The sequence below is a fragment of the Micropterus salmoides genome, unplaced genomic scaffold (assembly GCF_014851395.1).
Source record: "Micropterus salmoides isolate LMB-PRFRI ecotype aquatic unplaced genomic scaffold, ASM1485139v1 Ms_hic_scaffold_4, whole genome shotgun sequence".
NCBI lineage: Eukaryota > Metazoa > Chordata > Actinopteri > Centrarchiformes > Centrarchidae > Micropterus > Micropterus salmoides.
In genome coordinates this window covers 4,013,319-4,037,243 of record NW_024043372.1, presented here as the reverse complement: position 1 = coordinate 4,037,243, position 23,925 = coordinate 4,013,319, and the positions used below count along the sequence as shown (strand labels likewise).

The window sequence follows — 23,925 nt, the reverse complement described above, 5'->3', positions numbered from 1 at the left end:
AATGATCAATGGAAATCAAATTTTATCAACCCATGGAGGTCTGGATTTGGAGTCACACTCAAAATCAAAGTGGAAAACCAAACTACAGGCCGATCCAACTGTGATGTAATGTCCTTAAAACAAGTCAGAATGAGGCTCAGTAGTGTGTGTGGCTTCCACATGCCTGTATGACCTCCCTACAACACCTGGGCATGCTCCTGATGAGGTGACGGATGGTCTCCTGAGGGATCTCCTCCCAGACCTGGACTAAAGCATCCGCCAACTCCTGGACAGTCTGTGGTGCAACGTGGCGTTGGTGGATGGAGCGAGACATGATGTCCCAGATGTGCTCAATTGGATTCAGGTCTGGGGAACGGGCGGGCCGGTCCAAAGCATCAATGCCTTCCTCTTGCAGGAACTGCTGCCACACTCCAGCCACATGAGGTCTAGCATTGTGTTGCATTAGGAGGAACCCAGGGCCGACCGCACCAGCATATGGTCTCACAAGGGGTCTGAGGATCTCATCTCGGTACCTAATGGCAGTCAGGCTACCTCTGGCGAGCACATGGAGGGCTGAAATGCCACCCCACACCATTACTGACCCACCGCCAAACCGGTCACGCTGGAGGATGTTGCAGGCAGCAGAACGTTCTCCACGGCGTCTCCAGACTCTGTCACATGTGCTCAGTGTCCTGCTTTCATCTGTGAAGAGCACAGGGCACCAGTGGCAAATTTGCCAATCTTGTTGTTCTCTGGCAAATTCTAAACGTCCTGCACGGTGTTGGGCTGTAAGCACAACCCCCACCTGTGGACGTCGGGCCCTCATACCACCCTCATGGAGTCTTTCTGACCGTTTGAGCAGACACATGCACATTTGTGGCCTGCTGGAGGTCATTTTGCAGGGCTCTGGCAGTGCTCCTCCTGCTCCTCCTTGCACAAAGGCGGAGGTAGCGGTCCTGCTGCTGGGTTGTTGCCCTCCTACGGCCTGCTCCACGTCTCTTGATATACTGGCCTGTCTCCTGGTAGCGCCTCCGTGCTCTGGACACTACGCTGACAGACACAGCAAACCTTCTTGCCACAGCTCGCATTGATGTGTCATCCTGGATGAGCTGCACTACCTGAGCCACATGTGTGGGTTGTAGACTCCGTCTAATGCTACCACTAGAGTGGAAGCACCGCCAGCATTCAAAAGTTCATTCATTACACACAGACTGATATATTTCAAATGTTTATTTCATTTAATTGTGATGATTAAAACTGACAACTAATAAAAATCCCTAAATCAGTATCTCCGAAAATTGGAATATTACTTAAGACCAATACAAAAAAAGGATTTTTTGAAATGTTGGCCAACTGAAAAGTATGAACATGAAAAGTATGAGCATGTACAGCACTCAATACTTAGTTGGGGCTCCTTTTGCCTGAATTACTGCAGCAGTGCAGCGTGGCATGGAGTCCATCAGTCTGTGGCACTGCTCAGGTGTTATGAGAGCCCAGGTTGCTCTGATAGTGGCCTTCAGCTCTTCTGCATTGTTGGGTCTGGCGTATTGCATCTTCCTCTTCACAATACCCCATAGATTTTCTATAGGGTTAAGGTCAGGCCAGTTTGCTGGCCAATTTATTTATAGTATATAAGACAAGCTGACTCCTACTTCACTCAGATGTCTATTCTCAGTGTTTGTGACCTGCACCTCCACTTCACACAGTGTTCGTTTCATACTGGATCACTACTGACTTCCAAACTAGTTGTTACGCCACAAAATCATTCTGCAGTGAAGCTAAAAGATCCAAGTTAATCAGAATCAGAAGAAGCTTTATTGCCAAGTAGTGCTTTACACATAGGAGGAATTTGCTTTGGTGATAAGGTGCTACACACAGAAAAACATACAGTTGACATAAATGCAGAAATATATAAATATGGAATAGACAATGCAAGTTATATAAGAATAATAAAAACAATAGAGAAAAATAATACAACTATTTGCACAGAAAGAACAATGTGGCAGATATTTACATGTGCATTTTTCTGGGTTTGTGTGTTGTGTGCAGACGTATTGCATCGGAAGAGAATATTGTGTACATAAATATATAAATTGACAACATAACAATATACAACAATATGCGAGGTTTGTGCATGATTACATTTGCAGAGACATTTACCGCATTTGAAAGGGGGGAGTGTCAGTGGGGGACCCGGGCCCGGGAAGAAACTGTTTTTGTGGTGAGAGGTTTTGGTCCTGATGAACCGCAGCCTCCTGCCAGAGAGGAGAGTCTGAAACAGTTTGTGTCCGGGGTGGGAGGAGTCAGCTGCAATCTTTCCTGTTCGCTGCAGAGTCCTCGAGGTGTACAGGTCCTGAAGTGATGGAAGATTGCAGTTGTTGGTTTTGGCGTACAGTGCTCTGTAGCGCCTACCAGAGGGGAGGAGCTGGAACAGGTTGTATCCCGGGTGAGATGGATCTGCAGTGATGTTTCCTTCCCGTTTCCTGACTCTGGAAATGTGTAAGTCCTGAATGGAGGGCAGGTTGGCACCGGTTATTTTTTCTGCAGTCCTGACTGTCCGTTGTAGTCTGCTCCTGTCCTTTTTGGTGGCAGATCCAAACCAGACAGTGATGGAGGTGCAGAGGACAGACTGGATGATGGCTGTGTAGAACTGGATCAGCAGCTCCTCGGGCAGGTTGAGCTTCCTGAGCTGACGCAGGAAGTACATCCTCTGCTGGGCCTTCTTGATGATGGTGTCAGTGTTGGGCTCCCACTTCAGGTCCTGGGTTATAGTGATCCCAGAAACCTGAAGGATTCCACAGCAGATACAGGGCTGTTGAGTATGGTGATGGGGGGCAGAGTGGGGGGGCTCCTCCTGAAGTCCACGGTCATCTCCACAGTTTTGAGTGTGTTAAGCTCCAGGTTGTTCTGACCGCACCAGAGAGCCAGCTGATCAACCTCCCGTCTGTAGGCCGACTCATCACCGTGAGGCCGATGACTGTTGTGTCGATCCTGACGTAGGTTCCTGGGGAGTCCGGGTGCTGGAGGATGAATTGAAGGGCCATGTTTACTGCATCATTACTGCAGGGGGTCCAAGAGAGGGTCTGTGACTGATTAAAGGTGGGGCAACACAAGACGGGTCTGAAGTCGTTTAGTCCAGTTGTCCTTGGTTTCTTGGGGACAGGGATGATAGTGGAGGCTTTGAAGCAGGCTGGCACATGACATGTCTCCAGAGAGGTGTTAAAAATGTCTGTGAACACCGGAGATAGCTGATCAGCACAGTGCTTGAGGGTAGATGGGGAGACAGAGTCTGGCCCAGCTGCTTTGCGAGGTTTCTGCCTCCTGAAAAGACCGTTGACTTCCCTCTCATGATGGAGAGAGGAGGGGAGGGGGTGGAGCTGGCCAGCTATGGGGAGGGGGGGAAAGATGTGGTGGACTGGTAGAAGCTGATCGGAGGAGTCACCGGGGATGGTGTCTGATTGACTCTTGAAGCGGCAGTCGAGAGTTGTTGATTTACCTTTTACTCCACTATATTTATCTGACAACTTTAGTTTGTTGTTACTTTGCAGATTTAGATAAATAATACAAATTATAATCAACAAGTAAATGATTATGAAATATTAATGGGTAGTTTTCATACATCAAGAGACCCATACAGTTATTGCCAGATTGGATCATCACTAATTACTCTTTCCTAAAATCGCCAACATTAAAACCTAAAAAAAACCTTCAAAAACACACAAAGAAAGAAAAGTCTTGAGGCTGATTTAAAAATGTGTAACAGAACTCTAATATTGTTTTGTGTAAACTGCTTCTTTATTGAACATAGAAGAATTATCTCAATCTCAATGTATAAACATGAAATGACTTGTTGTTACTGGTTTACTGTATTTTATTTAAATCAATTGATATTAAAAGATGTTAAGTTCAAAAATAGGTGTTTAATCAGTCCCATAACGATTTTTATTCTTTACTTTAAAATAAAAACACCATTAGGAATGTTTGTATGACATTAATGCTTTTATTCAACAGCAGTTGGTGACAGGAAATAAAGGTGAACAGAACTGGAGCAGCGTTCCGTCACTACTTCACCTGGTGAACCGAGTAACTTCCACAAAAAATAAAGACAACTGTGCTACATCAGTTTAACTATTATTCCAATAAGAGCACTTTTATATGATCTTTAATTCAGCTTTGAAAATGTTTCCTGAGAAAATAACATTCAACATGTTGGTTTGACGTCAAGTAGACGTAAAAACATAATAAAATATAATAAATTACTTTTTCAAAAGAAAACTCCTGAGCACATTTAACTCCCTGGCAAACATGGGTCAATGATTTAAATGTGTTATTACAAACTATAAACATAAAACACATCAGTTTTTACATAATGGATGCAGAGCGATATGATCACATTCAATACTTATGAGCCAACGACCATTAGTGTTAAACTGTAAAAAGACAATCCTGTATTTCAACAAAAACTTCAACAACAAAACAAAAGTAATATTTTTCTTTACATTCATTCTAAGAAAAAACAAAATTCACATTAAAGCGATGAAATACAGTGTTTAGCGGGCCTAAGACCAGTCATGTCCCATATCTAGCTGATTAAAGACCGTTTCACACCGGAAACAAAACAGAGTAGAATATTCATTAATGATTTTTCACACCAAGTCAGACACAAATATTCTCGATCTGTGTTCATTCCACAAAAAATTAAAGCTTAGCCTCAATTCATTCGTTGTCATGAATGACAGTGAATGAAATGGTGCAGTAGTGTGTAAAAAACAGTTTTACTATAACACATTACATTCCGTGCATTTTAGCTGAAACAAACCCGCGCTCACGTCATCGCACTGGAGACAGGCTCCTTATTCTAAGTGTTCAATCCTGTGCAGAAAAACAATCACATGTCCACTGGGTGGAGACAGTGTAACGAGTGTAAATGCTGAACTTCTGGACTGGACTGAGGAGACTCTAGTGTTTACCCTTTGTCTACAATATGCAGATCATTTTTCATGTTTTCCCTGCTGTTTAAATGGTTTTTGAAGTTTGAAACTAATATGCATGATTCATTCACACACACCTTTACACGACCTCTGTAGGATCTTTACAACGACTGTGCGTCTGCACACAAGAACCTGCAGAAAAGAAAAGTATATATTACACAGTCACAGAGCTGACAGTTTATTGATCTCCATAGTTTTTCCTTGACTCTAAGGCCAGATCAGATTGTTTCACATTGATCTGATTTTTTCCAGTTCAGATTTGGGCTACTTTACGATACAAAATGTGAGCACTTGTAGAATACAACTTGTTGGACAAAAATCTGAACCTGTATGTTAAAATTCTTGGTTGTATAAAACATTCAGGAACATGTGAGCTGAATTTGAAGTCCCAGAAAGAAAAAAAACATGAAAGCTTGTATAAAATACATCTTAACTTGTATGTTGAAAGTTACACTCAAACACCTTCCACACACGCGTGTTCTCAATATATATTCACAAATGTGTGGATTGATATTTACATAAATACAAAGACAGCTGTAGACTTGAAATGCAACATTTACTCTTTTTGTTTGTTTTTTGTTTGTTTTACCTGAGTCCATTTTCCAGTACAACCACAACTTGGTAATTACAACCTCTCGAATTTGTCTCTGCAACTTCACAAATGTACTCGCTCAACATGGCACAGCCTTACAATGTGCCAAAAAAATTCCAACATACAAGTTCAGATTTTTGTTCTACAAGTGCTCACATCAAGTCTACAAGTTCTCACATTTTGCACCATATTTACCTTCATAGTCTGATTTTTTTTGAAATGCGACCTCAGGTAACATGGTAATACTTTAATATTAAAGAGGTAATATGTTATACCATGTAATTACCGAAGTAATACCGGGTAATAGCTTCGTATTAACAATGGGTATATCTGGATAATATTAGACTAAATGTATGTAACACTTTAAGAGTCAAAAGCAAAGGTTAATAATGAGAAAACACATTTAGAGATAGCAACGCGGCAATTAGAATAGAATTAGAGTAATATTTTAGTAACAATGTGGTAACCTAACGATAAAATAAAGATGAAAAACCACTGTAAGGTGATCACTAAGGTTGGAGGCAAAGGTAAAGTTACTGTAGAGTTGACAGAAACTTAACAGATGTGCACTCTGTAAAATGTATATATGTAACACTGCATGTGCGAGGACAGAAAATTACTAATAAATGAAATGGAAAAAGGTAGTTCAGCATTTTGCAGCCTTGATTCAGAGAATTTGTTTTTCAGGTAAAAAGTCACAGCATTAAACATTTAATTTGTACTAGAGCCCGATCGATAAATTAATATGAGTAATTGCAGATAAATCAGTATCAGTGTTTATAATAACCAATAAATTTATACAGTATTACCTTGAAACAGGACAGAATGTTTTTCATGTGATTTTGAAGATATTGTGTTGATAGAAGCGAATAATATTGTGACATCAACCTATATTCTAAACTATTTATAATATTATACTATATTACCTCATTATTATCAGGTTATTACCCCATTATTTCATCATATTACCAATTATATAATCCAAATATTGCACTGATGAAACCATTTTATTGTTAGAAGTTTATCATATTGTTACCAACATATTAGTTTAACATTACTAAATAGTTTTGCCTCGCCACTATCTACAATGTGTTTTCTGATTATTCATTCCCTTTGTTTTAGACCTGTTAGTTCTGTCATTTGTGAATATTTCAGTCACAAACCAGATGACATCAAACAAACACAAATAATGAGCGAGCTTTGACTCAGAGCTGATGTTTCACCTCAGAATACTGCACAGATATTTTGGTGTATTCGATCATTTTAAGAATCAGGACATAACAGCACAGTTTGTTTTTACAGTTGCACTTCAGGAGATAATCAAATCATTTAAATGGTGGTGAGTATCAGCAGACAGGCAGAATATTCAGGACTTTTACTTTCAAATGTTTCCAGAGACAAAATGGAAAAACAAGAAGTGAACGATGTTCAAAGATCTTAAAAAAACTTAAAGAAATAATTTCACATTTTGGGAAATCAAAAGGACAACATCAATTTAATGGACAATTTATATTTACAGCTATATTTATATCAAAGAACCAATAAATAAAGGCATAAACATAAGGGCGTCCAGTAGCTCACCTGGTGTAGCGCACAGGTTGGATTACACAAGTTCGGATCCTGTGCTGCATGTCATCATGTCTCTCTCCCTGGTTTCGGTCTCTCTTCAGCTGCTCCTGTCAAATAAAGACATTATATATATTTATATATCTGAAAAGATGAGACCATTATGACATGAGATGGTTTCTGTTAAGTATCTGTGATGTTGATGTCTGCACATGTCTGTGAATATGTTGATACAATCCATTATATAAACTCACCTTTATTACAGCGTACTGTGATGAACTTTGTAGCTACAAGTGAAGATAGAACTGCCAGAGGTAGAGCTCCTAAAGATAATCCACTAAAAAACCATCCTGTGACGTCCCCTCTGCTGCTCGTGTCCTCAAACAGTTTCTCTGAAACACACAACAAAACCTAGAGTCACACTCAGAATGTAAACTGTATCTCATGTACAGCACACTGGTTATTACCTACACAGAACTACTACTGAGGCGGCCATGCTGCTAAAGTATAAAACTATTTGCAGATAAAACCACCAATAGGATGAGCTCACTCAGCACTGGTTATATGGCTGATGTGCTCCTGCTCGACACAGTGGGTGACAAAGCGTTCTTTACCATTACATTACTAATTTTTTTTAAATTATGTTAAAGAATAGAGAGTAATAAAAAATGAAAATAATTGTTGTTGCAGCTTTACACAAGTCATTTTTTAAATTTATCTTTCATCAACAAAGTCACTGATTTCATATAACTACAGAAAAGTATCTTCTCATAATTATAAGAAAGTCATCTTTCAGTTATCAGTGTAACTTGTTTTCATGTCGATCCTCAGGATCAGGCTGCAGCAGCCATTTATAAATCTGTTACTGGGTTTGTGAGTGAAGTTTACTAAATTCTTGTGTTCCTGTGTTTGATCAGACTGATCTCAGAGTTTCTTTCTGTTATTTCCCTGCAGACCCTCTCATTCTTCCTCTCATCTCTGTAGATTCATGAAGTCTCAGAGTCTCAGTATAAGAGTGAAGCTTTCACTCAGTTTGACACTTTTTACACTTCTGCAGACGTCTTCATCACAACCTGCTTTGAGTTCAGTCTGAAGACACTTAAATACTAATAACACAACTATTAAAATGAATGACATGTTAAAAACACAACCAGGAAGAATCTCACCACAGATAAACACGTAGGTCTCAGTATAAATCGATGTTTGATCTCCTCCTGTGTGGCTACACAGCGATAGCGGTCGGTCTTCTTCACAGTAGTTTGGAGGATGATGTAGAAGCTGCCTCCTCTTTCTGAGACCTGTGGCTCCTCAGCAGGAAGTTTGTTTGCAGCACTGTCCTGCCACTCTACTGTAGGTTTGAAAAGCACCTAACTTCACACTGCAGCAGGGCCACGTCCTGCGTTTGATTAAGTATCTTGACAGACGGCTCTGGAGATGCTCCTGTGAACACGTAAACAGACACATCAGCTATAAAAGGACAATAACAGGATTATAAATGTAACACTGTGATGTTTCTTGTTCGTCTCTTCTCTGCTTGTAAATGAGGATTAAAGTGTGTTTAACAGAAAAACACAGAGGAACAGAAAAGCACAGTATCAGCCTCAGTTGCTCCTCCCAGCATTGTTAGATAGGACATGATATTTCAAACATTTCTAACTTCTACCAAAAGTCTGGAAACTAAGCGTCGCCTCATGTCTGTAAATATACGACAACGTATAACGTATTCCAGCACAACAGCAACTTTAACTATGAGCTCAGTAACAACATGTAACTGAATTTACATGTTTCAGACAAAATCAACAAAAACTGAACATTATAAACTTGGAAAAGGTAGAATTTATAGCAGAGCTGTTGTATTGAATTGCAACAGATTGTTCAGGTATAAATCTAGCTTTTATAAAATACAAATATATCTCCACATTTAAGAGTAGGCTTAAGACTTTCCTCTTTGATAAAGCTTATAGTTAGGGCTGGCTCAGGTGAGTCCTGAACCATCCATTAGTTATGCTGCTATACTCCTAGACTGCCGGGGGATTTCCCATGATGCACTGAGCTCCTCTCTCCTCTACTTTCGCTCCCTCTGTATGCAACCTCATCCCATTATTGCATGTTACTAACACAATTTCTCCCCTTTCCTGTAGTCTTGTGCTTTCTCAGACAGTCACAGATATTAGGCTGAGCCTAATTCTGCTCCTTAAGATCCGGTCTGGACAAAACGGTACTCATGTTGACCAGAGAACGGAGTTCAGAGACCTGCCTCATCAACATCCCGGATCAAGCACTCGACAGGTGGTCCATGTTCCGAGCTGTCAGTGAACGACTCAAGAGGAGAGGACGATGTTTTACATCGATGATGTTTGGTGCTCAAACGCAGTTAAGATGGACTCCCAGATGTCAGACTGTATATTGTGAAGATGAAAATTTCATATTATCACCTGGTTGCTGCTGTTTACATTCACCCCAGATGCAAATTTTAAAAATGCACTGTGTCTGTATATGTGTAAATAAATAACTGTATTGTTTTATTTTATTTGTTACCATATATTCATATAGGCCTACACTTAAGTATATGTTGTGTGTTGCAAGAAGGAACTCCAAATTTTTAGTTTATATAATGTGAGTATGTTACTTGATTCCAGCTATCGTTGTACTTTACAGTGAACAAATTGCAAAATGCATTTTTTTCACAGCACTTATGCCAAACCAACAGAAAAAGTATATGGGTATGTTTTGGTGTCATTTACAGGCGCAGCTTCTGTCCTCTGCTGTTACCGGTGTTTCACCGAGGGCACACACACACCATCATATTGAAGAAAGTCAGCACACTAGCAAGAATTACATCTGTAAATGCAAAAAAACAAAAAATGAAATAGTTACATCAGGTCAAGCTTTGCAAACAAGGAGGAGCGTTGCCCACACAAGAGTAGCCCCTGTCAGATCCACTTATAACATGGTGTGTTTGAGCAGCATATGAACGCTGTCCTGCAGAAAACCCGTGGGAGGAAATGATCAGTAGTCGAGTAATAACCTATTTAAGAAATTAAATGTACTTAATTATTCAGTAAAACCATGTGTTATTGTGACTTGGCCACTGACAGACAACATGGAAAATGTAAGCAAAGAGTGTGAAACACTGTCACTGTTTGTGCACCACAGTCCATTATAAACGACACATTAGATAAAGTTTATACAAACACTGACAAGAGAAACATATTAATTCTCTCTGATTATGACCCTCGTCAAAACTGCCCGCCAGAAACAATATACTGGAGTTGAATTGGGGGCTTTTACTTAAAAGAGTCTGCAGCCTGCTTGACACACCTCTAAAAGAGCCGTCAGAAAACGTGATTCCCCTAAAAGTCTTCTGCCTGGAGATACTGGGGAAATGCAAAAGCATCTGTAGGTTGATGGATGCGGAACATGTGATCTTACTCACAACCTTCTAGAAGAGAATCCTGCACTTTACAGACTGAGCTAACCAAACACCATAATGTTTAATGTAAATATTGTGTCTGATATTCTCATCACACAAAATTATTAGCCGGCCGCTGCTGTATAGTATTACTTCTTCTTCCACGTAACATACGTATTCAACGTAGTGATGAGTGTCTACACTGCCAGAATTCTACAAGAAGAAGAAGAACGTAGTGACAAAACGCGCCCTGAAGCGCTGTGTTTCCGTTTTGGGCTACTGTAGAAACATGGCGACTTCAATGTAAGAGGACCCGCGGTGTATGTAAATACTGTAGAATAGGCTCATTCTAAGGTAATAAAAACATAACGGTTCATAAGGTCTTTATACACCACTGAAAACATACACTGAACAAAATTATAAACACAACACTTTTGTTTTTGCCCCCATTCATCATGAGCTGAACTTAAAGATCTGAGACTTTCTCTATGTACACAAAAGGCCTATTTCTCTCAAATATTGTTCACAGATCTGTCAAAATCACAGTTGTGTTGGCTCACATTAATCTGTACAGGTGTGCCTAATAAACTACCCACTGACCAACCAGAATATATAATTTAACTATCAGGATGTACTGTATTGTGTATTTGTAGTTTTATAGTATTTGAATAACCTACATTTATGTCCACATAAATAACTGCACATTTGAATATTTCTATATGCATATTTGCATGATTCATCACATTCATTATATTGATTACATTTTTAATATTTCTTATTGAAATGATGAAATTGTATTCATCCACCACACTACACTGTTTCTGATGACAAAATGTGCTTAAATTGTAAAACACAGAATTTGGGGGGAAAAATAACTTCTGGAATCTGGATTTCATAGAGCCCTAGTAGAGATTAGGCAAAATGAAGAGACTGCATCAAACATTTTAAGGTACTGAGGCTTAGAGAGTTGTAGCACACATTACAGACGTAGAGATGAGTAATATCATTTTGTACACCGTCAACATTGAACTCCTTACAGAAGATTCTCCAGTTACAGGTGCTGGTACCTCTTATGGAGTTCAAGTCCCAGGTTACAGATGTCTTTAAGTAGGAGTGTAGATGTTTCCCATAGGCTGGATTCTTTAAGTGTATGTATAGGTGTCTTGGAAGATGTTTTAATGTATTATTGTCATGTGTGTCAGTGGACATTCTTAGCCAGGTCTCCGTTTAGAAAGAGATTATATCTGAGCTTCTTCATGGTTAAATAAATAACTCATCACCCACCTGGGATTTCTCCTGAACGGTCTTTGAAGGTGAGATCTGAAAGACAAATTAGAACATTAATTCACACACAGTGCATGGCCTACTAATGAAGTCATTTGTTACCTTCAAAAATGGAGTCAGAGGGAAACATGAGCAGAGGTTCCGATTCACAGCGGAGGCCAAGTATTTAAAGACAGAGCTGCACGTTTAGATCATCATCTAGTAAGATGGTGACAAGATGCGTCAGAATCTTTCTGATTGAGCTCAGCAGGTGAAACTGATTAGGCAGAACTCCACTTACCAATTTCCTGTTTGCAGAGAGTTAGATAAGAAGATCGATAACACACTTACGTACGTGCAGTTAATATGAAGCTACAGCAAGCAGACAGTTAGACAATGTTAGTTTAAAAATCAGACCTGCAAACTCAGGAGGGATGAAAAAGGTGACATGTTTGCAAACCAAACCCCTGTTGAAGAAAATCTTTTAACACGCAAACATCAAAACAGATCTCAGAACAGTGTCACCTAAATTCCATCAGCATGTCCACATCCCCACCAGAGGATCAAACACGCTGGACCACGTCTACACCAATATTCCTGGCAGCTACAAAGCCCTCCCCGTCCCCATTTTGGTTTATCGGACCATATTTCGCTGCTTCCTCAGCCCACTTACAGCCAGCTGATTAAAAGGGTCAAGCCAACAGTTAAAACAGTCGAAGTGTGGACAGATGAATCTACAGCAGCTCTGCAGGACTGTTTTGGGAGCACAGATCGGTGTGTGTTCAGAGAGGCCGCCGCCCAGGAGAGCCACATCAACCCTGAGGAATATACATCATCAGTGACATCAAACATTGTCAAATGTGCCAATGATGCGGTGACCACTAAAACGAGAGGTTAGGGCTCTATTCAGAGCCAAAACAGCTGCTTTTCAGTCGGGTGATAAAGAAGCTTACAGCACCGTCAGAGCGAGACTGAAAGCTGGCATCAAGGAGGCGACATCAGCAGAGACTGGAGAGAGACCTCAACACCAACAACACCAAAGATATGTGGCAGGCCATCTAAAACATCACAGGCTACAAAAGCAGGAGCTCCCACGTCATGTGTGAGGCCACATTACCAGATGAACTAAACACCTTTTATGCTTGATCTCCTCAACAAGGAGTCAGCTGTAAAGTCTCCTCCACCTCCAGAGGACCGGCCCCTGTCAGCAGATGTGAGGAGAGTCCTGCTGAGAGTGAATATGAGGAAATCAGCTGGGCCTGAAAACATTCCCGGCCGTGTACTAAAATCCTGTGCCAGTCAGCCTGTTGATGTTATTTCTGACATTTTCAACATCTCGCTGCCTCAGGAGAGGGTTCCCACCTGCTTTAAGACAGCCACCATCGTTCCTCTACCTAAAACGTCTGCAGTGTCTAGTCTGAACGACTACCGCCATGTGGCACTCACTCCCGTTCTGATGAAGAGCTTTGAGAAACTGGTTCTTCAGCACATAAAGAACAACATCCCAGCCAGCCTGGAACCTCACCAGTTTGCTTTCAGAACCAACAGATCCACAGAGGATCTCCACTGCCCTCCACTCAGCCCTCACACACCTTGAGAAAAAAACATCATAATGCTGTTTGTGGATTTCAGCTCAGCGTTCAACACAATCTCCCTCATGGAGCTGATCAACCAACTCAGCACTCTGGGTTTAAACATAACACTCTGCTACTGGATATTGGACTTCCTCACAAACAGACCCCAGTCAGTTCGGATTGGCGGACTCACCTCCACTCTAGTGCTCAACACCGGAGCCCCCCAGGGCTGTGTGCTCAGCCCCCTCCTGTTCACACTGTACACCCACGACTGCATCCTCCAACACAGAGAGAACTCTGTTGTGAAGTTTGTGGACGACACCACCATCACCGGCCGGATTTCAAACAACGATGAGACTTCATGTCGGGAGGAAATTCCTAATCTTGCAGAGAAGAACCTGCTGCTCAACGTCAGCAAAACCAAGGAGATAAAGACACACACCCCTGTCTACATCAGTGGAGCTGAGGTGGAGCAGGTGAACAGTTTCAGGTTCCTGGGAATCACAGAGAACCTGACATGGTCGTCTCACATCTCCACGCTGGTGAAGAAAGCTCAGAAACGACTATATTTCTTGAGGAAGCTTAAGAAGGCCAAATTCCCACACCAAGCTCTAGTCAGCTTTTACATTGGTGAGGTGGAGTGAGGCGCCTACGCAGAGCCCAATGGATACTAAAGGACAGTACCCACCCAACCACAGCCTGTTCACCCTGCTGCCTTCTGGGAAGAGATACAGAAGTTTCCAGTTTATAATTTTTCACAATTTATTCTGTATTAATGTATTATTGTCTGCTGTGTAGCAGAAGGGAGTTACAAAGCTCATTTTTTCACTATGTAACCTGTTATATTGTGACAATAAATGGACCTACGTACCTAAATGAAGCCCTCTGGTGTACTCTGAGAAGGTCTTTTTGAATTGTTCCTCATTATCGTGTCTGGTTTCAGCTTTGAAGACAAAATGGCTGCAACACTGTGTTTACTTAAATTGCTGATATGTAAATTGAAGTCGTACTTTCAACGTGTTCCTTGTTGTCAATGGTTTAAACAGAAGACCGAACGGACAAGTGAGAACAGGAGAAGAAGAGGACGAGGAGCTCCTTTTTGTGAGTGTAGTGAGTGTGTGGCTGTGCAAGAGAGAGAGAGCGAGCAGCAGGTGAATGCAGCAGAAGAGAGGAAAAGGTGAACAGTGAAGTTTAGTTCACGGAAGAAGAACAGGTCATGGAAGGATCGAAGATTGCAGCCAATCACCTTCTCTGCTGAGTGAATGCTACGCTGTCCTTGGCAGTGCAGCCGTATACCAAATGGTGTTGGAGGAAGTGAGGATGGACTAGGATCGTGGGGTAGAAGTGCACCATCGGGGAATTAAAGTCAGAACAGAACAAAACAGAAGACTGAACAGACAAGAACAGCTGGAGTCAAACGAAACCTTAAAGAACAGCTGGAGATCTTGATGAACAATATTTATAGATTTAACTGTTTAATGAAAACACTCACCAACAACAACAAGCTGAATGTTGAATATCTGTCTTGGCTGCAGATGTGGAAAATCACAGCTGTAGTCTCCACTGTCGGTCACCTTCGTATTTCTGATGATGATGGAGGCGTTGCCGTACTTCAGCTCATCTTGAAAATGTGAGACGCGACCTTTGAACTGCTGATCTTGACCTGGACGGCCGTTATTAGAATGAATTCCCGCATCATAAAAGAAAACGTCCTGCTGACCATCTTTCTTCCAGTCAAAGAGTTTCTCCTCAGCGTTCTCCTTGGTGCTGAGTGAACAGGGTAAAATGGCGTCACGTCCTTCTTTCACAACCACTCTGACGTCACCCGACACTGAAAGAAGAAGATTATTTTAGTCATTCTGTTCAAATAGAGATCAATCAGGTTCAGACAGAACATCAGATAACACATTTACATGTCACCTCAATGACTCTGAAACACCAGTTTATAAACACGTTAGTTAGTCGGCACATTATTTATGGAGATTTTTCATGTTGGCATCATTTAAGAATATTTAGGCTGACATGAGAAACCTGATGAGTCACATGATACAGACAATAAACTCTACAGTTTGTAAGTAGACATGTAGGCAGGTAATGCACATGGTGGTTTAACAGCTTGTAAGCAGGCAGTAATATATATTACCATATTTATTAGAAAACTATTTACAGAACAGCCTCAGAATCGAGCTTCAAAGCACAGTGCTGCTCACAATAGCAAGATAAGTTTTTTTAACAAAAGTTTCTGTATTTATTGTAAATTGATAAAAGGGATATTAACACAATTTTACTATGATAATACTCGTAAAAAGCACATTACTAGTTTCAGATACTTGTTTCAGCAGCAGAGTATTCTCTAGTTCTCCAGAGGCAGAATGTTATGGAGAGCAACGAGCTGCTCCGTGTATTTACCGTAAATACTAGAATAGGAGTGCACTCCAGATTTAGCTGCGGCTAACTGATGTGGCTCCCAGAAACAACAGCTCACTTTCCTGCAGTTCTGTGTACGTATAAGTCGCTAATTGAAAACTCTGTAGTTCAGAGTGTCCACATGAAAAGAGAAGGAAGACATGGCTGGTAGTGTCTTCAAACAGAGTTGTTAAACACCTCAGCGCACTGAAAGAAGCCATCTGACTGTGTGAGGGGCAAGATCGTTGATGTCTGCAGGCAGAGTAGGAGCTCTCCTGTCTGACTGGTCCACCAATAGCAGAGAAGATGACCCTTGAGTCACAGCCCCTCCTCATTTGCATAATGAGGCAAAAATGCATACAGAAATTTAAAAAGGACAGGCAGAAATAAATACCATGGGTGAAAATAAATAAGGTAAATAAATACAAAGGAAGAATAAAACAGACAAAAATATTAAAACACACACATAAATAAATACATTTAAAAAATTAATAAATAAAGGTGAAGATTAAAACAGACAATAAATAAACAAGGTAATTATAACAAAGGTGAATAAGTAAAGGCACTAATTAAAATATATACATTTATGTCTCCTTGTATAATTTAATTACTACCTACATTTATTTATTTGCTTTATTTTTTTGTGTATTCAATTGGATGCTTATTTATTTATTGAGCATTTATTTATTTCTGTATTTATTTCTGACTGTGTCAGGATCGGTCCTCCACAGTATGTACTCTACGGTTAAAACAGGGGGGGTTCACTTCAGGTCCAAAACAAATATGGATAAACCCACAAACACGTTAAGTTCAGCTCACAGTGACAAACACAGAAAGTCTGCTCTTCAGTTTTTAGATGTTTTTATCCCAAAACAATCAGCTTCTTTACTTCTTTGACACAATGAGGCAGCGACTCACAGCGCGAGGTGTCTTGTTTACTATCACTCGATAGATAACATATAACTATTTATTGGGAATTAACTTTCTTACCGTTTGCATGCAGGAGTATTATTCCACACAGATCCAGCAGGAAGAAACACAAGGAAAGAGCCGGAGCTGTCAGTCTGGGCGTGAACATGATGACATCTGCACAGTTAACTAACAAGCCTCCTCGGAGACAGTCAGCTGAGATATTTGAAGTTAAATGAATAAACTGTCAGTAGCTTTTGAACAAGGCGATATGATTTAAGGCTTCAGTATTTCACAATAATAACTATAACAGTAACTTTGGAGCATAAACAGTCTAGACCAAAACACAGGCTCCGTGGAGTTCTGCGCATGCGTGGTACACTTTCCCCCTTTAAAGACTGCGGTAACGTCAGCTGCCGGAAACGAAACGAAACAAACCCTCGTCGGGGGGGTGAGCCGGTTTTTACCTGATGTGTCTTTTAAGTGCGGACATGACAGTAATGCCTCCAACTGAAATATGTACATATATATTTTAGGATGTGGTGCATCAACTTGTAAAAATCAATTTGGATCTAAAATAAACTGTTTTTAAAATATGGGTTTCCAAAAAAAGTGGACTCTTGGCTCAACCATACGAGGGACAAAATTGTGTCATCCAGCAGTTCAAGAGTAACATCATGCTAACAGTTTAGCCTCATATTGTAACTTCCTAAAGCACTAACACATGCGTACAATTTTCTCAAACCTGTCTGCTCAGACACAAGAATCAGGACTCCTTGAACATTAATCACTTTGAATGGCAAAAAACATTTCTTTGATCTTAAATGTGCTGATCACTTATTCCATGGGCCTCTCTCCATCAAAGGGTGAGTAAAATGATCAACTCTTCAAAAATGTCCATTCATATAACCAATTTTGTCCATGGTTGCTGAGAAACAAGGGGTGGCTCAACTTCCCCATAGGATCTGCATGCATGTTGCGTTCCTCGCAGGTCTATTTCAAGTAGCCGGCTATTTAAAAACGATAAAATATTATTTGAGTGGTTCATCAACGATGATAAATTATCTGCAAGTCCCGCAAGGTGCCGACAACTCGGCCCAACACCGCTGAAGCTGGGGCTCTGTCTCCTCAGCAAGTGGTCCTCTCTAGACAATGTATATTGTAACAGGCTGTGTATTAACTTATTGGGAGGAAATCTTTGGCTATTTGGGGTCAGCCCTACATGTAACAAAAAATAAAGACAACTCTGCAACACGAACTTCCAATCAGAGCACTTTTTTAAATCAGCTTTGAAAATGTTTTATGACAAAAGAACATTCAACATGCTAGTTTGATGTCAACAATACAAATAAATTAAATAAAAATATAAAGATTACAACTTCAGCTTATTCACAACAACACTCCTCAGCACATTTAACTTCCTGGCAAACAGAAGTCAATTATTTAAATGCTTTATTACAGGCTACATACATAAAAAAATATATTTTTACATAATGGATGCAGAGCGATATGAGCACATTCAATATTTATGAGCCAACGACCATTAGTGTGGTGAAATGTAACAAGACAATCCGGTAGCACTTTATAATAACTACACACTATAAAGTGTGTAGTTAAGTATTAGTAAATACAGAGATCATCATTTATAAAGCATTGCTCATACATTAATACACATTAGTAAGTCATTCATAAACAGTTATAAATGTTTTATTTTTTTATTATCTAAACACTATGAAGCAGTTGTTAAGTAATGTGTATTAATGTATGAATAATGCTTTATAAATGATGAATTCCTTATTTACTAATGCTTAACTAATGCTTTATAGTGTGCAGTTATTATAAAGTCCTACCGACAACCCTTTATTATATGTATTGTATTATAGTGTATATTATAAACTTATATTAACATTATAATAATAAAAATAATAGCAGCAGTCAACATTGGCATAAAGTACTACATGCTTCAAGTTCAACAAAAACTCCTATAACAAAACAAAAGTGACATTACATTTATCTTTACATTCATTTTAAGAAAAAAAAAGAGATTCACATTAAAGGGATGAAATATAGTGTTTAGCAGGCTTAAGTTTAGTCACGTCCCATGTGTAGCCTTTTCACTCAGGGAACAAAATGAAAAAAACTGTAGTAGAATATTCATTCATTTTTCTTATTCAAACATTTTAAACAAAGTCGGACACGAATATTCTCGTTCTGTGTCCACCGAAAATTAAAGTTTTGCCTCAATTCGTTCATTGTCAGTGAATGAAATGGCGTAGTGTGTAAAAAACATTAAGTGCATTTTAGTGTTCAATCAAATCAATCAAATTAAACAATCACATGTCCTCTGGGTGGGGACAGTGTTAGTGTAAATGCTGAACTTCTGTTCTTAATCATGACTGAACTCAGCAGAATCTAGTGTTTATCATATGTGATTTAGTACAAGGCTCACAGTTTATAAAACCTCCAGGGCCCGGCGAGAAGCCAGTGAGCTCATCTGCTGCCACGGTTAGTTTGTGTTATTGTGTGAAATAGATTTTTTAAACTATTTTAAAACATCACACAATAACACAAACACACAAAAACCCCGCCAAAGTCAAACAATAACAAACAAACTCATCAGATCGACGCAGCGGTAGATGAGCAACTCCCATGTTCTGCAAGGTAAAATTACTGTTTTTATCGAGGGAGTCTGCAGCAGTGAAACTTGCTTCAACATAATCCTTGAAATAACCAGACAGCATCACGCTCGCTCACTTCTGGACTAATTTCCCCATTAGTATCAAAATAGGGTCTTGATTGATTTTACAGAATTGACCCTTTAATAGAGCTACAATATCTTTTTCATGTTTTCATTGCTGTCTTCTATCGGTCCAGCTCCTGTCTTAAATGATATTTGGATGTTTGCAACTAATATGCATGATCCATTCACACACACACACACACACACACACACACACACACACACACACACACCTTAAAAGCACCTCTGAAGGATCTTTACATTGACCGTGCTTCTGCTCACAAGAACCTGCAGAAAAGAAAAGTATATATTACATAAAGTCAACACACAAACAGAATCGTCCCCTCCCAAAAAGATTCCCTCTTGAAAGCCGATTCTCAAACAGTTAATATTGGAGACTGATTGAGACGTTAGTCTGAATGGTTTTTATCAGTTCATGAATGAATTAGTTTTAGAGATGACTCAGCGTTCAGCGTTACCCTGAGGTCCACCTCCAAACAAACATCCTAAACCTGTGAAATCACATTTAACAATATGTGATCATTTCAGCTTCCACCACTACAGAAACCCACTGTGCTGCCAAATGAAGCTCTCTGCTCACACAAGTCTTTGTTAACAGGAAAGTTTAAGAGTCAATCACAGCTGGGAGACACAGTTTATGGATCTCCACCTGCAGAATATACATGACTCTAATCACTTCAGCTGCACAAACATTCAACCTGCAACTGTTGTTGAAGCTGGAACCAGAGAAAGTTTGGGATTTTTGCTTGATAAATTAAATTACCTAATGATTAATCAGTTAATCAGCTAATTGTTTCAGATCTACAACTAACCTGTTGTTACTTTTTAAGAACCATAAACCTGATGATGATGACAGGAGGACAAATCTGGCCTCAGAGTATGAAAACTTGGTAGAACTTGGTAGCTTGTTAATAACATGGTAAAAAAAAAGTAATAACCAATATCTTGGTATTAACAATGAGTATATCTGGGTAATATTAAACTTAAATGCAACTAACAGGTTAATAATGGTCAAAAACAAAAGCGGAATAATGGAAAACATAATTTAGGTAGCAGTGAGGCAAAACTATTTAGTATTAGAGTAATATTTTAGTAACCTAAGAACACAATAAATATGAAAAAGCACTCCAAGGTGATCACTAAGGTTGAAGCTGAAGGCCAAGATACTGTTGAGTTGACTGAAAACAGACGTGCACTCTTTAAAACAGATATACATCACATTACATTGTGCAAGGACAGAAAATTACTATGAAATTAAATAGAAACATGATTCAGAGTTATTTTGTTTCCAGGTAAAAAGTCACAGCATTAAACATATAATTTGTACTAGAGCCTGACCGATAAATCAATAAAGGCTCATATCAGATAAATCTGAATCAGTGTTTATTATTTAATGACAAATAAAAAAGAAACAGAGAGATGGATCCTACAATCATGTCATGAGTGTGTTACATAGTTTGTCCACCAGAGAGCGCTCTGCAGCTCCCATGTTGTTAATGTCACCATATTACCAAATTTGTATCACAATATTGCAGTGATAAAACCATTCTGACCATCAAATATGTTTTCCCATTATTCCCCTTTGTTTTTGACTCTTAGTACCCTAAGTACACAAAATTCAGTCTAAAATTACCCAGATGTCTCCTTGCACATTTGTGAAATCAAACCATCCATTTAAAGGACAGTTATGTATTTATAACTTGTTATATTTATTTTAACAATCAGAATGAGAACCAGAGGCCTCACAAATAAATAAAGGCTCAGTGGATTTTCTTTTTCATAAATGTAAATACGAACTTAACGGGCGCCTCAGTAGCTCACCTGGTGGAGCGCTAAGGTTGGATTACACAGGTTCAGATGCTCTGCTCAATGTCATCATGTCTCTCCCTGGTTTCCTCTCTCTCTTCAGTTGCTCCTGTCAAATAAAGGCAAAACGTCCAACATAATATATCTGAGAAAACGATAACCTTGTGACGCGAGACGGTCTCTGTAAGTATCTGTTATGTTGATGTCTGCACATGATGAATATGTTGATACATTTATATAAACTCACCTTTATTACAGCGTACTGTGATGCGCTTTGTAGCTACTAGCAAAGCTTGAACTGCAGCAAGAATTACAGCTCCTAAAACGATTCCACCAAACCATCCTGTGACGTCCCCTCTGCTGCTTGTGTCCTCAAACAGTTTCTCTGAAACACACAACAAAACCTAGAGTCACACTCAGAATGTAAACTGTATATCATGTACAGCACACTGGTTATTACCTACACAGAACTACTACTGAGGCGGCCATGCTGCTAAAGTCTATGAACATTAAAATAACACCATGTAAACATCTAAAACTATTTTCAGAAAAGATCACTGGGATGAATTTCACCTGGTAAAGTGATTAGGTTTGATCTTGGCTGATGTCGTCCTGCTCAAATACACAGTGGAATCTTTTCTTTTTACTATTTTGGGACATTTTATAAACAAAAAATTCAAATAATAAAAAAACAACAACAGATTAATCAAAAACAAAAATAATTATTAGTTGCAACCCTACACAATATCATGATATATATTTTATATTTGATTTTAGCTTTAATCAAGCTAAACTTCAAACTTGTGCAGACGTCTTCATCACAATCTGCTTTGTGTTCAGTCTGAAGGTAGGTAAACATTTTTAAAAAAACAACAACAACTATTGAAATTCCTTAAATACAAAACACAACCAGGAAGAATCTCACCACTGATAAACACGAAGGTCTCAGCATAAATCTGATGTTTGATCTCCTCCTGTGTGGCTACACAGCGATAGCGGTCGGTCTTCATCACAGTAGTTTGGAGGATGATGTAGAAGCTGCCTCCTCTTTCTGAGACCTGTGGCTCCTCAGCAAGAAGTTTGTTTGCAGCACTGTCCTGCCACTCTACTGTAGGTTTAGGAAAAGCACCAAGAACTTCACACTGCAGCAGGGCCCAGTCCTTCGTTTGATTAAGTGTACAGATGCACGGCTTTGCAGATGCTCCTGTGAACACAGTAAACAGACACATTACATTTACATTACATTTATTCATTTAGCTGATGCTTTTATCCAAAGCGACTTATAATTGCTTTATATGTCAGAGATCACACGCCTCTGGAGCAACTAGGGGTTAAGTGTCTTGCTCGGGCATAGTCTTATCCATTGCGCCATCACCTCAGCTATTAAAAGGACAATAACAGGATTATAAATGTAACACTGATGTTTCTTGTTCGTCTCTTCTCTGCTTGTAAATGAGGATTAAAGTGTGTTTAACAGAAAAACACAGAGGAACGTTGGAATGTTGGAGCCATTTTAATGTTTCTGATTGAATCAGTCTGTAGAAGCTGAGCTGCTGGACTAAAGAACAACATCAAGCAGATCAGAGTACTACAACCTCAGTTTTTTCAGAGTTCAATATCAAGAAATTATAAGACATCCAGGTCTTCGCATCTTTGTTGCACATCTGAAGCCTAGCTAACTGGTTGGTTTCATCAGGTCTGATAGAAAGATATAACTAAGTGTCATCAGAATAACATTGAAAATTTATACTGTGGTTCCTAATGATATTACCTAGTGGAAGCATATAAGGTGAATAATACAGGTCCAAGGACTGAACCTTGTGGAACTCCATGGGTAACTCTGCTGTGCAGAGAGGACTTATCGTTTACATGTACAAACTGGGTGCGATCTGATAAGTATGATTTAAACCAGCTTAAAGCAGTTCCTTTAATGGCGATTAAGTGTTCAAGTCTCTGTAGTAAAATATGGTGATCAATTGTATCAAATGTCGCACTTAGATCTAACAAGACCAATACAGATGCTAGTTCCTTATCTGATGCTGTTAAAAGATCATTAGAGATTTTCACCAGTGCTGTCTCTGTACTATGATGCATTCTGAAACCTGACTGAAAATTTTGAGCAGAGTTGATTTGCCACAGTTTTTTCAAGGATCTTGGATATGAAAGGAAGGTTAGATATCGGTCGAAAACGCCTGAACATCAAGAGCAGGCTTTTTAAGAAGTGGTTCAATAACCGCTTCCTTAAAAAGCTGAGGTACATAGCCCGTTGTCAAAGAAAGGTTGATAATATTTAACAAAGAAGTGCCAGCTGAGGGCAAAACTTCTTTGAGCACTTTGGTTGGGATGGGGTCTGTGAGGCAGGTCGTTGGTTTGGACGAGGACACAACTGAAGTAAGTTGGTGAAGGTTAATGGTAGCAAAACAGTCCAAATATCCATTGAGCTTTAAAGGTGCTTCTGAGGAGACTAAGGGCCCGTGTCCACCAAGTGTTTTTTGCCAGCTGAAACTTTACTGGATGTAAAAATGTCAGCACAGTAGAGCACTTGCTCTCTGGCCCTTGTTCTGTATGAAGAGAAGGCTGAAGCAGGTAGAGAGAGGACGAACTCGCCGTATGTGGGTTCATGAGATTTTGGGGTGAGGAAACATCTCGGCGAGTACCGCCGTTTG

General features: G+C 39.7%; 1 protein-coding gene and 1 long non-coding RNA gene across 3 annotated transcripts in view; both read right to left on the bottom strand.

Annotated features, from left to right (window-relative positions):
* The window catches only part of LOC119886073 (butyrophilin-like protein 10), a 72,775-nt gene extending 55,550 nt beyond the window's left edge, over positions 1-17,225 (bottom strand). Inside the window, exons 1-2 of one of the 2 annotated variants that reach the window (XM_038696586.1) lie at positions 16,774-17,205; positions 14,870-15,208 (exon numbers count right to left, since the gene is read on the bottom strand). In XM_038696586.1, coding sequence (XP_038552514.1) covers positions 14,870-15,208; positions 16,774-16,861 — 427 coding nt within the window. In that variant the 5' untranslated portion in view covers positions 16,862-17,205. Of the gene's footprint in view, positions 1-14,869; positions 15,209-16,773 lie in introns of both variants that reach the window. The other variant, XM_038696583.1, reaches the window with a different exon arrangement.
* On the bottom strand, positions 7,219-8,480 carry LOC119886109. Its single transcript, XR_005441447.1, has 3 exons — positions 8,295-8,480; positions 7,383-7,520; positions 7,219-7,238 (listed from the first exon to the last, which is right to left on the bottom strand). It is a non-coding gene; the product is annotated as an uncharacterized LOC119886109 (long non-coding RNA).
* Positions 17,226-23,925: the final 6,700 nt, after the last annotated feature.